The sequence below is a fragment of the Oncorhynchus mykiss genome, chromosome 8 (genome assembly GCF_057628025.1).
Source record: "Oncorhynchus mykiss isolate SJ-2025 chromosome 8, ASM5762802v1, whole genome shotgun sequence".
In the NCBI taxonomy this organism is placed as follows: domain Eukaryota; kingdom Metazoa; phylum Chordata; class Actinopteri; order Salmoniformes; family Salmonidae; genus Oncorhynchus; species Oncorhynchus mykiss.
Window position 1 is genome coordinate 52,176,613 of NC_143029.1, and position 16,071 is coordinate 52,192,683.

A 16,071-nucleotide genomic window follows, 5' to 3' on the forward strand; every position below is an offset into this window, starting at 1 on the left:
AGCCAGTGTCCGATTTCAAAAAGGCTTTACGACGAAAGCACATCAAACGATTGTTAGGTCAGAGCCAAGTCACAGAACCACAGCCACTTTTCCAGCCAAAGAGAGGAGTCAGAAATGGAGAGAGAATTAATCATTAACCTTTGATCTTCATCAGATGACACTCATAGGACTTCATGTTACACAATACATGTATGTTTTGTTCGGTAAAGTTCATATTTATATCAAAATCTGAGTTTACATTGGCACATTATGTTCAGTAGTTCCAAAACATCTGGTGATTTTGCAGAGCCACATCAATTTACAGAAATATCCATAATAAACATTGCTAAAAGATACAACTGCTATGCATGGCATTTTCGATGCAACTGCTGTGTCAGATTTCAAAGACTTTACGGAAAAAGCACACCATGCAATAATCTGAGTACAGTGCTCAGACCAAAACAACCCAAACAGATATCCGCCATGTTGTGTAGTCAACAGAAGTCAGAAATAGCATTCTAAATATTCACTTACCTTTGATCTTCATCAGAATGCACTCCCAGGAATCCCAGGTCCACAATAAATGTTTGATTTGTTCGATAAAATCCATTTATGTCCAAATACCCCCTTTTTTTGTTTGCGCGTTTAGCACAATCATCAAAATTCATGAGGCCCGATCACTAGGTGCAGACAAAGTCAAAAAGTTCCGTTACAGTCCGTAGAAACATGTCAAACGATGTATAGAATCAATCTTTAGGATGTTTTTAACATAAATCTCCAATGTTCCAATCGGAGAATTCCTTTATCTTTAGAATTGCACTGGAACGCAAGCTAACTCGCGTCAGCTCATGGCACTCTGGGAGAGACCTTACTCAATCCCCTCTCATTCGCCCCAACTTCACAGTAGAAGCCTCAAACAAGGTTCTAAAGACGGTTGACATCTAGTGGAAGCCTTAGCAAGTGCAATATGACCCCATAGATACTGTATATTCGATAGGCAATGAGTTGTAAAACTACAAACCTCAGATTTCTCACTTCCTGGTTGGATTTTTCTCAGGTTTTTGCCAGCCATATGAGTTCTGTTATACTCGCATACATCATTCAAACAGTTTTAGAAACTGCAGTGTTTTCTATCCAAATATACTAATTATATGCATATTCTGGCTTTTATGGCTGAGTAGTAGTTTAATTTGGGCACGCTTTTCATCCAAAATTCCCAATGCTGCCCCCTACCCTCGAAGTTAACTAAATCCATTTTAGAACAAGGCTGTAATGTAACAAAATGTGGAAAGAGTCAAGGGGTCTGAATACTTTGACCACCATTTGCCTCATGCAGTGCGACATCTCCTTTGCATAGAGTTGCTGGATATTGGCGGGAACTGGAACACATCGATCCAGAGTCTCCCATTGAGCATATATGGGACACATGTCGGAATATGCAGGCCATGGAAGAACTTGCACATTTTCGGCTTTCAGAAATTGTGTACAGTTTCTTGCGACATGGGGTCGTGCTTTATAATGCTGAAACATAAGGAAATGGCGGTTGGATGAATTGTACGACAATTGGCCTCAGGATCTCGTCACGGTATCTCTGTGCATTCAAATTGCCATCGATAAAATGCAATTGTGTATGTTGTCCGTAGCTTATGCCTGCCCATACTATAACCCCACCGCCACCATGAGGCACTCTGTTCACAACGTTGATAACAGAAAACTGCTCGCTCACACAACACCATCTGCCTGGTACATGCCTGGTAGACTTCCTGAAGTCAGCATGCCAATTGCACGCTCCCTCAAAACTTGACATTTGTGGCATAACTGAGCATTTTAGTGGCCTCCTATTGCCCCCAGCACAAGGTGCACCTGTGTAATGATCATGGTGTTTAATCAGCTTCTTAATATGCAACACCTGTCAGATGGATGGATTATCTTGACAAAAGAGAAATGCTCACTAACAGGGATGTAAACTAATTTGTGGACAAAGTCTTAGAGAAACAGTTTTTTTGTGCATGGAACATTTCTGGTGTCTTATTTCAGCTCATGAAATTTGGGACCAGGCATGTTGCGCTTTATGTTTTTGTTGAAAAGAATCTGGGCGGCTGGTAGATTTTTTATTTTCTACCTACAACAGTGGCTGGTAGACCAATTTTTATTTTATTTTTATTCTCTCTGCGTTGGAATACTTGGGAAAAGATATCCAAAATGTTAATCACTTGGAGCTGATTTCTTGATTCTCCGTCTTATGTCCCCAAAAAATTGTGGGTGCAAATAGTTGGGGATTCCTAAACTAGAGATGCACGATATATCGGTGAACATGTCGGAATCGGCTAATATTAGCTAAAAATGCTAACATCGGTATCGGCCAATATCTAGTTTAACGGCGATGTTAAAAACTGATGTCAAAGCTAACGTGCATACCTATATAACGTGGGTACATGACGTAATAATGGCAAGAAAGATTTTGCGCTTCACGTGCAACACAGCATTCCTAACCAAGCCCACAATGTCGTCTGTGTGGATCAAGCAGTCATTTGAAAGAGTAAGAACATTTTAGCGAGACAACTCAAAGGTGAATGGAATTCATTGTTAAGGGCAATCAACCGTTCTCTGTCGTGTGTGTGATGTTGGCTTTCGCCGACTGGTTGAGCACAAGTACACACTAGCAAGTGCGCTATTTTTCAGATGTTACCCTACCGGAGTTACACAGTAATAGCGTCACTATTATTAGCTTCACGACATACATACTATGGAACGCCGTTTGGCTCATTGCGTGTCAAAAAAGATACAGTAGCACTGTCAGTGGTGCAAACACCCGCCACGAATTGTGTTTACAATACCGTGTTAGTAATAAAGCATTGTTTGTTTTGACTGCAGCTTCTGGGGTAGCTAGCTTTAGCTTGGTACCAAGCAAGCACTAATACAACCAGCCTGAAAACAATGACCAGTAGAAACTGCAGTCATTTTCATTATTCTTAGCAATGATTTAGGAATCCTTGTGATTTAAGTATTGGCTAGGTTGCCACTTGTTGTTCGCCTATTGAACATCAGTTCATGAAAACAAATGGCTAGCCAGCTGCTTAACCCTGTTGCCCAAAGCTAACATAAGTTGCTGGCTAGTGAGGCTCGACCGGACCGGGTTATGTGTTGTGAAGCTAGCCACTGTTGGGGTTCTTTTCTTGGGCTTCTATTTTAATAATGAATACTCAAAATGTGCACTTGTAAATCATATCAGTTTTAATCAATACAGCTGTAGACAGAAGTCAAAGATGTCTCTCCCGAGTTCTGCAAAATAGGAAAAGTCCAAGTTGCTTTTATTATGCTTGCCCATAGTGATGTAACTGCCTACATCAACACCTACTCATGAGACCAAGCCCATGCATATACAGTTATACAAACTTGCAGGAGCGAAATATAGTTCCAGTGTTTTCTAAGGGCTCAGCAGTAAGCTTCCACTCCCCAAGTTGCTTTATAGTGGTATGTCTCTTGTTTCTTATCTCTTTCACTCCCCTGCAGAGTTCTGTCTATGAATCTCTTTAAGCCTTGAGGTGCACTCTCTCTCACCCTGTTTTGACTGCAATAATTCGAAGCTCAAATATATGCATTGGCTAAATGCCATGCTAATTTCTAAAGATGAATATTGACAGTAGTAGCTCAACAACATTTGATCTGCAAAAATGACAAGTTAATCAGTGGGTGATGGCGGTTTCAGATAAGTGGGGGGAGTAAAAGTATAAATTGCCCCCACCCCTAATGCCTACACACACATACACACTCTACTTTGAGAAGTCATCCCATCAGCAGCAGATAGTAATAAACCAAATCACATGAATTCGTTCCCCAAATCAAATCACACTAAAACGTATCGGAGGCTATGGATCTAGATGCGTATATGGAATTGTTCATGAAAGGAGAGCTGCCAAACCTCAACGTTATAAACGTCCTGTCAATTCTGTGATCGGCATCCTACACGGAACGCGGTCAGACAAGTGTTTAGCAGCTGCCATCAAGCGTCCGTCATTGTTCCCACACATGGCAGTTATCGTGGAAATGAAAAGAACATGAGGTCCAGAGCTGAAGGTCACTCCTTCCCCGGTCTTTGTGCAGCGTGATGAATCACATGTCTGTTTTGCTATCCCCTTCTGTTATTCGGCATCTCTATGGCTGTGTAGAGAAGTCACATTCTCTCTGTGTGTGTGTGTTTAGGGGTGTGTTTTTGTGTGACATGCACTAAATATACAAAAGTATGTGGACACCCCTTCAAATTTGTGGATTCGTTGCTGGCAAGTGTTTAAAATCGAGCAGACAGTCTGCAATCTCCATAGACACACTTTGGCAGTAGAATGGCCTTACTGAAGAGCTCAGTGACTTTCAACGTGGCACCGTCATAGGATGCCACCTTTCCACATATCAGTTCGTCAAATTGCTGCCCTGGACAACTAAGTGCTGTTGCTTGTAGACGTTTCCACTTCACAATAACTGCTCAGCCGCGACGTGGTAGGCCACACAAGCTCACAGAACTGGACCGGCGAGTGCTGAAGCGCGCAGTACGCAAAAATTATGTCCTCGGTTGCAACACTGCCTCTGGAAGCAACTTCATTACAAGAACTGTTTGTCAGGAGCTTCATGAAATGGGTTGCTATGGCCAAGCAGCCACACACAAGCCTTAGATCACCATGCGCAATGCCAACTGTCGGCTAGAGTGGTGTCATGCTCGCCACCATTTGACCCTGGAGCAGTGGAAACGCGTTCTTTTGGAGTGATGAATCACGCTTCACCATCTGGCAGTCCGACGGACAAATCTGTGTTTTGAGGATGCCGGGAGAACGGTACCTGTCCCAATGTATACTACCAACTGTAAAGTTTAGTGGAGAAGGAATAATGGTCTGGGGCTGTTTTTCATGCTTTGGGCTAGGCCCCATAGTTCCAGTGAAGGGGAATCTGAACGCTACAGCATACTATGGCATTCCAAACGATTCTGTGCTTCCAACTTTGTGGCAACAGTTTGTGGAAGACCCTTTCCTGTTTCAGCATGTGAGCGATCGTGAAAGAGCGAATCTCCGTTTGGGCTGATCTGTGACCCACTAGCCCCTCCCCCAGTTAGAGGTGAATAAGGCAACCTCAGTTACACAGGCAAGGGTACTTTGACACACACACGGATTAAATGTACATGGAAAGGTAGTGTTTCTGAAACAAAAGAAACAGAGGTAATGAGATGGTGTGCTAAGGGTCTCCAGCAGGGATTTCGTAACAGATAGCCTGACAGGCAGAATGTTACACATTTCCACTACTAAGCAGAGTAGTGGAAATGTAGATTAATAGATGAGCCTGGTTTGATGAACTAGCAGACATCACAAATGCTGGCCTGGAGAAATGAACACTGAAACTCCACTTTAAAAAATATATATATATTTTTAATTTGACTAGGCTAGTCAGTTAAGATCCAATTCTTATTTACAATGATGGGCCTACCCCAGCCAAACCCTAACCCGGACGACGCTGGGCCAATTGTGCGCCACCCTATGGGACTCCCAATCACAGCCGGTTGTGATACAGCCTGGAATCAAACCAGGGTCTGTAGTGACGCCTATAGCACTGAGATGCAGTGCCTTAGACCACTGTGCCACTCGAGCTTTTAAAGCAGTGTTAATTTTTGCAGCTTTTTTTGTTGTTTCGTTTTTAGTCTTAACACCATTTTAGTCTTAAGTCACATTTTAGTCATTTCATCCTTTTAGTTTTAGTTATCAGTCGACAAACTCTGGACAATTCTAGTCTAGTTTTAGTCACAGCCATTTTAGTCAGGTAGTTAGTGCTTTTTGTTCTATTAAATAATGAATGTTTAGTCTACCTCTAACTTCCATTGTACACATTCAGATAGCCTTGTCCAACTAGGCCTACTATCTCCTGGTATACCTTGGCTGGCAACATTGGTATTGTGGCAGATTGTAACCAATGCCAGCCATAATTAACCATATTGGCTATAAAGCCTTGGTTACAGGTTAAACCATTTACAGCTCTGATTTTCTCCCCATCATAACCATCAAGGGGGTAATTTGAGCTTTCCAAAAAATGTCAAGTATTATTGATCAAAAAGCATCTTTTTCCCCCCCGCCCCCCCATCTGTGGGACTGAGTTGGGCCTCTGGGGCTTGAGCTGACAATTTACCTACAGCTGGCATTCCGTAGATGTGATGTGTGTGTGACCCGAGATAGACAGCCTGGCGGAGTAGAACAATCCCATATTGTGTCCAATCATTCTTGCATCTGGGAAATGGCACCGGGTGCAGGTGACCACAGGATGAACCCAGGATGGTGCCCCCGATCTGCATGTGGAGGTGGAAGCAGCCATGACTACGCATTTTTGGGTCCCCTATATAAGATCTGTTTTTTTTTCATTAAAGGTTAAGCTCTCGGCAAAACACCTTTTAGTGTGTGGCCGACCAACTGCATTATTGTAATAATTAATCAATATTAAATAAAGGTGATTGTATAAAGAAATGAGTCTCTCTCAGTATACATCAATTTCCACAATAGGTGCAAGAGCGGCAACAAAGTTGAATGATTAACAGTGCATATGGGAAACTAGAGCTTCTGATGTGATCAAAACAAAAATAGCCTACATGAAAAGGAGAGCGTAAACATTGGTTTTAGGTTAGTTACAAGACAAGTGCTCTGGCTTCGCATCAGTTCAAAAGTGACTGCCTGGGACAAGTGACTGCCTGGGAGCTGTGCCTGGGAGCTGTGTGGGAGAGTCGGGCAGAACAGCTCCATCAGACCGCGCAACTGAAAGATGTTAATTCTGCCAATGAGAGGACTGCAAACGGCAAAAAAAAAAAGGTGACCCAGCTGCCTCCAATCCCCCCAAAAATGGAAAAGATAAGCACAGCAAATCTGGAAGTTACATGGTGCCTATTATTCCATTCATTTTGAATTGTGGGATATAGCTGCATCTTTAATAATGGCCTGGTTTGTGGACTCCGATGACCACTTGAGTTATGACTGACTATCTGACACATTTCGATTTTGGAGTGTTATGTCTATTTAATGATACCGTGTTTCTTCTCTTTGATTTGTGAACCCCAAATTTCAATTGCATTAATGCAACACGGTGTCTCATCTCTCGTGTCAAGTAAGCTCTTAATAATCAAAGTAGGATCAATTCTGTTTTGTGTCCTTGGTGGAAAAACGGTTGAAAAGAGATGTGAGCGTTAAAAACAAAACAGCAAATCTATTTTTGGAAGTCTCACTAGGCCTGCAACTACTGTAGCTCGCAAGGCTCTTCATATCAAACACATTGCTCTGTTATATGAGATCTGGGTAGGAGTGCTCATATAGGAGCAGATTTGCCTTTTAGTTTATAATGAATAAGATTATATTGATGGGGTGACCTGATTTCGGGACAGAGATGCTTTGTGGATATCCGTGTTTTAACTACAATAAAGACAGGCGCTTTGCTTCTGTGAAACATGCAAAACATATCAAGAGTAGCTGCTCCACTACTCATTGGATCCAATGGCTAAAGCTTGTCTTGGAACCAGACAAACTGACATCGTTACAGCTGTGCGTGTCTGAGGTAAACTAACTCCTTGAAGGTTTTTTTTTTGATTTTTTTAATGATCAGAAAATGAGTACATTAGCTTTACCTGGTTTATGCCTGTTCATTTCACTTAATTCAGGACAAAAGCCAGAGTTGTCATTTCCTCTGTTCAGTGTGTCTCATCTGTTGTCAAATTTGATACTTTTTGCAGCACATGGCTCATAATGGGATATCGGTTCTTTCTGTCACTTGTTTATTTTTCTCCTCCAGTTTCCCAAGCCAGACCCCCACCAAATCAAAAGAAGGGTATGTACTGCTACGACAGTGTGTGTGTGCGAGTGTTATTGATGAATGGTGATAAATGGTAATAGATTAACTAAACATATACATTGTGTTCGTTTCATTAAAGGCTCTCGGACTCCCATCGTAATCATCCCAGCGGCCACCACATCCCTCATCACCATGCTCAATGCAAAGGACCTACTGCAGGACCTCAAGTAAGTAGACTGTGAGTGCACGTGCATGCGCCAGGATTTCCTTTAGTTGCTGAGCATTTGTTGGCTGCTTTTCCTTCACTCTGTGGTCCAACTCATCCCAAACCATCTCAATTGGGTTGAGGGCAGGTGATCGTGGAGGCCAGGTCATCGATGCAGCTTTCCATCACTCTCCTTGGTCAAATAGCCTTTGCACAGCCTGGAGGTGTGTTGGGTCATAGTCCTGTTGGAAAAACAAATGATAGTCCCACTAAGCGCAAACCAGATGGGATGGCGTATCGCTGCAGAATGCTGTGGTAGCCATGCTGGTTAAGTGTGCCTTGAATTCTAAATAAATCACTGACTGTGTCACTAGCAACGCACCAGCTGGTTTTAGAGAATGCCAAGAGTGTTGAAAGCTATCCAAGGCAAAGGGCGGCGGCTACTTTGAAGAATCTCAAATATATAATATATTTTGATTTGTTTAACACTTTTTTTATGATTCCATATGTGTCATTTCATAGTTTTGAGGTCTTCTCTATTGTTCTACAATGTAGAAAATAATACAAATAAAGAGAAACCCTTGTAGGTGTCAACTTTTGACTGCTACTGTGTATGCAGTGTGTTCTAAAAGTATTCAGACCCCTGGACTTTTTCCACATTTTGTTAGCCTTATTCTAAAATTGATTAAATTGTATGTTTTTATCAATCTACACAAAATACCCCATAATGACAAAGCATAAACCAGGTTTTTAGAAATGTATGCTAATGTATTAAAAATAAAACTTATAAAATGTACATAAGTATTCAGACCCTTTACTCAGTACTTTGTTGAAGCACCTTTGGCAGCAATTACAGCCTCGAATCGTCTTGGGTGTGACGCTACAAGCTTGGCACACCTGTATTTGGGGAGTTTCTCCCATTCTTCTCTGCAGATCCTCTCAAGCTGTCAGGTTGGATGGGGAGTGTCGCTGCACAGCTATTTTCAGATCTCTCCAGAGATGTTCGATCGGGTTCAAGTCTGGGCTCTGGCTGGGCCACTCAAGGACATTCAGAGACTTGTCCCGAAGCCACACATGCTCTGTCTTGACTGTGTGCTTTGTGTCGTTGTCCTGTTGGAAGGTGAACCGTCTTGTTTCTCATGGTCAGAGTCCTTTAGGTGCCTTTTGGCAAACTCCAAGCGGGTGGTCATCTGTTTTTATATTATGTAATGGCTTCCATCTGGCCAGTCTACCATAAAGGTCTGATTGGTGAAGTGCTGCAGAGATGGTTGTCCTTCTGGAAGGTTCTCCCATCTCCACAGAGGAACTCTGGAGCTCTGTCAGAGTGACCATTGGGTTATTAGTCACCTCCGTGACCATGGCTCTTTTCCCCCGATTACTCAGTTTGGCCGGGTGGCCAGCTCTAGGATGAGTCTTGGTGGTTCTTCCATTTAAGAATGTTTTATTGGACATTCAATGCTAGAGACATTTGTTAGCACCCTTTCCCAGATCTGTGCATGCCTTTTCCAAATCATGTCCAATCAATTGAATTTACCACAGGTGGACTCCAAGTTGGGAGGAGTCCAGGATGCACCCGAGTCTCATAGCTAAGGGTCTGAATACTTATTTACATACGTTTTTTTTATTATTACATTTGCAAAAAAAAGCCTGTTTTCGCTTTGTAATTATTTGGTATTGTGTGTGGATTGAGGATTTTTATTTGATCAATTTTAGGATAAGGCTGTAACGTAACAAATTTTGGGAAAAGGGAAGGGGTCTGAATGCTTTCCAAATTACATTGACTGCACTGGGCCTTTAAGTCAATGGCACAAATCTAGGTAGACCGTGCCTTTTTTAGATTTGGAAAAACGAAATACTTTTTCACTTCTCCCATTGACTTTCCAAACCCTAGTCTGGTATCCTTTGTGAGGGATTCCCGGAAGTGTTTTAAAACTTAGCGTTTATTATTGGCTGAAGTCCAGGAAGTTCCTCCCTGTTTCACTGAGTTTCTGGTATAGTGCCAAATGAATATGACCCTTAAGCTACCAACCCAGTCTACTGCCCGACTCTGTGTAGAGTTGCATTTGTAAACAGACCAAATAAAGCGTGAAAAACGGGGGGATGCTCACTTTTTTGTTGTTGGTATGTCGTCTATACATATACTTGGCTATACTGTACAGTGAATGTGATAGGGGGAGTACAGTAGGTCTTGTATTGTGTGTGGAGAGGCTAGCATGCTCGCAGTTACCAAGTTTTAAAACGGGCAACAACAAACTACGGGGATGTCATTTGTTTTGGTATGTAGGCTATAGTTAGTTTGATGGGTAGAAGAAGATTGTAGGACTTGTTTTGTATGCTAGAAAGGAAATGGAGGGAAGGAGTGACAGCCAAGTGGGAACAATTCAGACTGGGCTAAAATAGCTGTGCTGGAAATGAATAATAACACTTCATTAATTAGGACACTTCAGATGAAGTTACTATCACACACAAGACTGCAACATTTATCCACATGTACCAATAAACGTTTCACTAAAAAACAAGCTTCACATGTGTTGGACTTAAAAATCCCTATATTAGAATCATGTTGAAAACAACATTGCATAGTCACCATAATACTTTATTTTGCCTTGCTTTCTTGGCGGAGGTTTTGTATCGTATGCATTAGCCATTACTCTTCTCCCTCCCCTCTCCGTGAGGTTTGTGACGCCAGAGGAGAAGAAGAAGCAGGGCATCCAGCGGGACAACGAGGTGCTGCTCCAGAGACGCAAGGACCAGATCCAGCCCGGGGGGGCCACGCTCAGCGTCACCGTGCCCTACAGGGTCATTGACCAGCCCCTCAAACTAGCTCCGCAGGACTGGTGAGTCACCACCACCGTACATGGCCATTTGGCATCTTCGATACATACATCCCACTCCGTATCATTGACCAGCCACTGTGTCACCAGGACCGTACATGACCCTACTCCATAACCATTTATGATCTTCAATACATACACTTCACTTAGAACTGGTGAGTCTCCAGGACCATACATGAACATTCATGATCTTCCATAAATACAGTGCTTTCAGAAAGTATTCACACCCCTTGACTTTTTCCACATTTTTTTACAGCTGGAATTTAAAATGGAATAAATTGAGTTTTTTTTCCACTGGCCTACACTCAATTCCACTTTGTCATTATGGGGTATTATGTTTTACAAATTAATAGCTGAAATGTCTTGTCAATAAGTATTCAACCTCTTTGTTATGGCAAGTTTAAATTGTGCTTAACTAGTTGCATGGACTCTGTGCAATAGTATTTAACATGTTTTTGAATGACTACCTCCTCTCAGTACCCCACACATACATCTGCAAGGTCCCTCATTGGAGCAGTGAAGTTCAAACACAGATTCAACCACAAAGACCAGGGAGGTTTTCCAATGCCTCGCAAAGAAGTGCACCTATTGGTAGATAAAAAAAAACAGACATTGAATATCCCTTTGAGCATTGTAACATTATTAATTATACTTTGGAAGGCGTATTTATACACCCAGTCACTACAAAGATATAGATAGCCTTGCTAACTGTTGCCGTAGAGGAGGACACGGCTCAGGGATTTCACCATGAAGCCAACTGTGACGAGTTAAATGGCTGGGATAGGAGAAAACCGAGGATGGATAAACAACCTTGTAGTTACTCCACAATACTAACCTAATTAACAGTGAAAGGGAAGCCTGTACAGAATTTGAAAAAACATGCATCCTGTTTGCAACAATGCACTAAAGTAATATTGCAAAAAAATTGGCAAATCAGTAACTTTTTGTCCTGAATACAAAGAGTTATGTTTGGGGAAACCCAATAAAACCATACTACTGAGCACCACTCTCCATATGTTCAAGCATAGTGGTGGCTGCATCATGTTATGGGTATGTTATGAGTTTTTCAGGATGAAAAATAAATTAAATGGAGCTAAGCACAGGTAAGATCCTAAAGAAAAAGCTGGTCTCCTTTCCACCAGACACTGGGAGATAAATTCACCTTTCAGCAGGGCAATAACCTAAAACACAAGGCCAAATATACATTGGAGTTGCTTAACAAGAAGACAGTGAATGTTCCCGAGAGGCCAAGTTAGTTTTGACTTTAATCTACTTGAAAATCTATGGCAAGACCTGAAAATGCTTGTCTAGCAATGATCAATAACCAATTTGACAGAACTTGAAGAATTTTGAAATGAGTAATGGGCAAATGTTGCACAATCCTGGTGTGGAATGCTCTTAAAGAGCAATATGTTTCTTGTACATGTGTGTGTAGACACAACAGTACTACAGGATCGACAGTACCTCACGATATTGTGGTAATGGTCGGCTGTAAATGAAAGTACTTGACCAAAATCCACATACCGCTACACCACTTGAGCAACCAGCCCCTCAACTTACCCATGGCCACAAATGACTATACATCCTCTCTACATCTGGCTTACAATGTGAAGATTGTGCAAAACTTACTCCCATTTTACTGTGCCACACATGCAAAACGGTCTCATTTTGTTTGAATTGTTTTCACACTAGAGGTTGATGTTGACTGTTTGTGCAGGGATCGCGTGGTGGCCGTGTTCGTGCAAGGCCCTGCCTGGCAGTTCAAGGGCTGGCCTTGGCTGCTACCTGACGGATCTCCTGTGGACATTTTCGCTAAAAGTGAGATTCCTCCCACTTGCTCTTATACATACAGGGGTAGCACTTTACTTTCGACAAGGTATGTATGTCTTTCTTGTTACAAGTAAATGGTTACCCAGTTATTTCAAACTGTAAAGTGCTACCCATACAGTTCTTTGGCTACTAACCTGTGATCCCTTTAGATGGACTTAAGTTAATGTATTTGAGCTAACCTGTCCAACCCATGTCTCGAAACGAGTATTGGTCCTATCTAATTGACTGTGTGTGGTTGTGGTCACCCTGCAGTCCGAGCCTTCCATCTGAAGTATGACGAGCAGAAGATGGACCCCAATGTGCAGAAGTGGGACGTGACCGTGCTGGAGCTGAGCCACCACAAGCGCCATCTCGACCGGCCCATGTTCCTGAAGTTCTGGGAGACCCTCGACAGGTGTGTTTTGATAGCACATTGTGCACATGTAAATTCATGACGCAATGGGGTTGATACCAAGCCCACCTATACCTTGTTATGAAAACCCTTCTCCCTTCCCTCTTTCTATACTGGTCTATCCTTTCAATGAAATTACTTAAAATATTTCTGAAAAAATGTATTATTTAAAATTAATTCTGGAAGTGCACTGAATTCCAATTCTCTTCAATTGGGAAAATCTGGTGTTGGAATTTGATTTACTTTCTCATTTGAAATGATATTGACCCTAACCCTGGAAGATATGTTTCCATGTAAATGTTAGCACTCTTGTACATTGAGTTAAATAATATTCTCTGTTAAAGTTTAAACTTCATATACTCTGGGGTTATAGAAATATTTGGGATTTATATTTGAATGGGATGACAGTAGAATGCATGTGCTCCTTCTGACCACATGCCATCTTCTCTTCCGGTTCTCTCTACAGATACATGGTGAAACACAAGTCGCACCTGAGGTTCTGAGCCTAGACCGTGGCCTCCTTCCTCCACAGGTCCCGTCAAGGCATTTATAAACTCCCGCCCCAAACCTAGCCCTCCTCCTCCCCACCAGGACTACCACTAGAAGAGAAAGGAGACACACGGGCCCACAACACCCCCCACCAGCACTTTGGGGATCCAGAATAGACCCACGTGTTCAGATTGTCATTCAGGAAAATACTTTCTACCTGGTCTTCATGGTTTCCATAGATAGAAGCAGCAGATACAGTATGTCTGGACATTGGGAAGGGGAGGTTGGAGCGTCCCATGTTTTTCAAGTTCCTATGTACAATATAAAACAATATACCAAAACTATATATTTTCTAACAGTATAGCGTTTTACTGTGGAGACAGATTGAAGAGCGAGAGAAAGCGAAAGGGGGATGGATAGATGGAGGTGGGGAAAACAACTTCCCGTACTATTTCCTTTGTGAAATGGATCTTGTAAATTCCATGTGAAACATGAGCTGGATAAGAAGCCCTTTGGATCACTGCTGGCAATAAGGGATACGAGACCTCTGTCAGTTTCATTTTCTGATGTTTTTACTTCCTTACGATAGGAACATTTGTCTCTACTTTTTTACTAAGTGCTTCCGAAATGGCACCCTATTTCCTAAATAGTGCACTACAGTGCTCTATGAAGGGAATAGAGTGCAATTTGGGACAGAATCCTAGTTTGAAAGCGCATAGGTATGCAGTCTTATAGCCAAGGAGCATCTGAGTGACGTGCCATGCGATCCAAATGTATATATGATGATATATGAGCCAGACTTTGAAGATCAAAGAAGCTAGGTATCTTTTTCTTGATGCATAACAAAGCTAATGATTCAGTGATAGATGGGTTCAAATGTTCGACAGTAAATTCCAATATTTGCAGCTTTTTTTTTTGGGCAACTGCGCACCACTTTGGTCACTACATGACGATGTAAAGATTTTTAGTTATTTTTAGTTGGTGTTGTGCAAATGAAAGGAATGATGGACATTGCTTTATTTGATGTGTTCACAATGCAAATGGTTAATAAAAGTTGGTAGACGGAAAGTGTATCGTCTGTGTTGCAGTTTAAATCTCCTTAAGCTTTCTTTACCATGCAGAGTTGGGTTTCTGTTTGGACTTGGAAGTTTTTCCTTCCCTCATGATCTGAGCAGGAAAAAATCTGGGTACTAGATAGATAGATGGGAAAACTACTTGTAAAGGCATACGGTTTTTGATTGAGCTGTTTTTTTCTTCCGTTAAGTCAGAGGATGATTGTACACTTTCAGTTATAAAAAGGACCATCTTTTCGTATTTTTGATAAAGTTAATTATAGGTGTAACTGTTAGGCTACTGTTGCTTCATGCGTTGTATGCGTGTACTTACTTTCACTCTGGGTAGGTACTTTCCATTCCGTTACCGTTACTTTCCAAGCAGGAGTAAAGGGCACTGCTCCGGTTGTTGCCGTAGTAGACTATGTATTACAGTCTAGATTGTTATAAATATTAGTTATTTATTGTGTAGGCTTCTAACCTACTTGAAATAAAGTAATGCGAGAGAAAATGGCCACGTAGTTACCACCGCACTGGCGACACGACCATCAATTTATACACAGTACGAAGAACTTTGAGTCGGCAGGCACAAAACTAGAAGATTGAGCACTGACCGCCGGGTTATTGACTAGTCCATCTGCCACGCAAAACAGTCTTGAGTGCCAACAAATCGGACCGATTCGCTTTCCATACACCCACTTATTTCGACACACCCAGTCGCCATATTGGGATGCAGCTACCCCCTTCACGAAGATAGTCTAGCTAGCTAGGGTTAATTAAGGCTGCATTGCATTCGCTTTCTCATTCTACAGCTACAAATAACTCCATTCGGGAATATTAAAAAGGAGCCTGCCTACCTGTTGGCTCGGGGTCGTTGTAGCCTATCCTTCTCCCTTAATTTAGAGTTTTGTCATTTTAATTCCATTTTACATTGATTTAGATATCTAACTGTTGTCACACACTGACATGCAGACCAGACCGCGGGTGCTTCTGCCAACGCGCGCATGTTGATTTTATCCCCCACCCCAAACACGATCTGGACACGCAGGATGAAATATCAAAACGAACTCTGAACCAATTATATGAATTTAGGGACAGGTCGATAAGCAAACATTTATGGCACTTTATCTAGCTAGCTTGCTGTTGCTAGCTAATTTGTCCAGGGATATAAACATTGGGGTGTTTTACTGAAATGCTCAAGGTCCTCTACTCTGACAATTAATCCACAGATAAAAGGGTAAAACGTTTTCTAGTAATCTCTTCTCCCTTGGACTTTATTTGGCGGTTGGCAACCAATTTTAAGGTGCATTACCCACTATCGACGAGTTTGGACCTCACCTCGAGTGGACCTTCTATCACCAACGTGGGTATATGCTCCCAGGGGTGAAAATCTGATATCAACTTTGGAGGGGACAATTACATGAAATTTTCTCAAGAGCAATTCCTGAGGGGGACACCAAAAGTCGTGCTGTAACACAGCCTACGTTG

The 16,071-nt window shown here is 42.0% G+C and overlaps 2 protein-coding genes across 5 annotated transcripts in view; one reads left to right on the forward strand and one right to left on the reverse strand.

Moving 5' to 3' along the window:
* LOC110530041 (parafibromin) overlaps positions 1-14,599 on the forward strand; it is a 63,212-nt gene extending 48,613 nt beyond the window's left edge. For both annotated transcript variants that reach the window (XM_036985598.2, XM_090181879.1), the window contains exons 13-18: positions 7,783-7,818; positions 7,922-8,009; positions 10,663-10,824; positions 12,539-12,639; positions 12,904-13,045; positions 13,509-14,599. In XM_036985598.2, the coding sequence (XP_036841493.1) occupies positions 7,783-7,818; positions 7,922-8,009; positions 10,663-10,824; positions 12,539-12,639; positions 12,904-13,045; positions 13,509-13,545 (566 nt within the window). In that variant the 3' untranslated portion in view covers positions 13,546-14,599. The remainder of the gene's footprint in view (positions 1-7,782; positions 7,819-7,921; positions 8,010-10,662; positions 10,825-12,538; positions 12,640-12,903; positions 13,046-13,508) is intronic.
* LOC110530040 (beta-1,3-galactosyltransferase 2) overlaps positions 1-15,609 on the reverse strand; it is a 31,957-nt gene extending 16,348 nt beyond the window's left edge. The window contains exons 1-2 of one of the 3 annotated variants that reach the window (XM_021612810.3): positions 14,918-15,596; positions 6,142-6,298 (exon numbers count right to left, since the gene is read on the reverse strand). The gene's annotated coding sequence lies outside the window, so the exon portion shown is untranslated. Of the gene's footprint in view, positions 1-6,141; positions 6,299-14,917 lie in introns of all 3 variants that reach the window. The other 2 variants (XM_021612808.3, XM_036985599.2) reach the window with 2 other exon arrangements.
* Between the last annotated feature and the right edge of the window lie 462 nt (positions 15,610-16,071).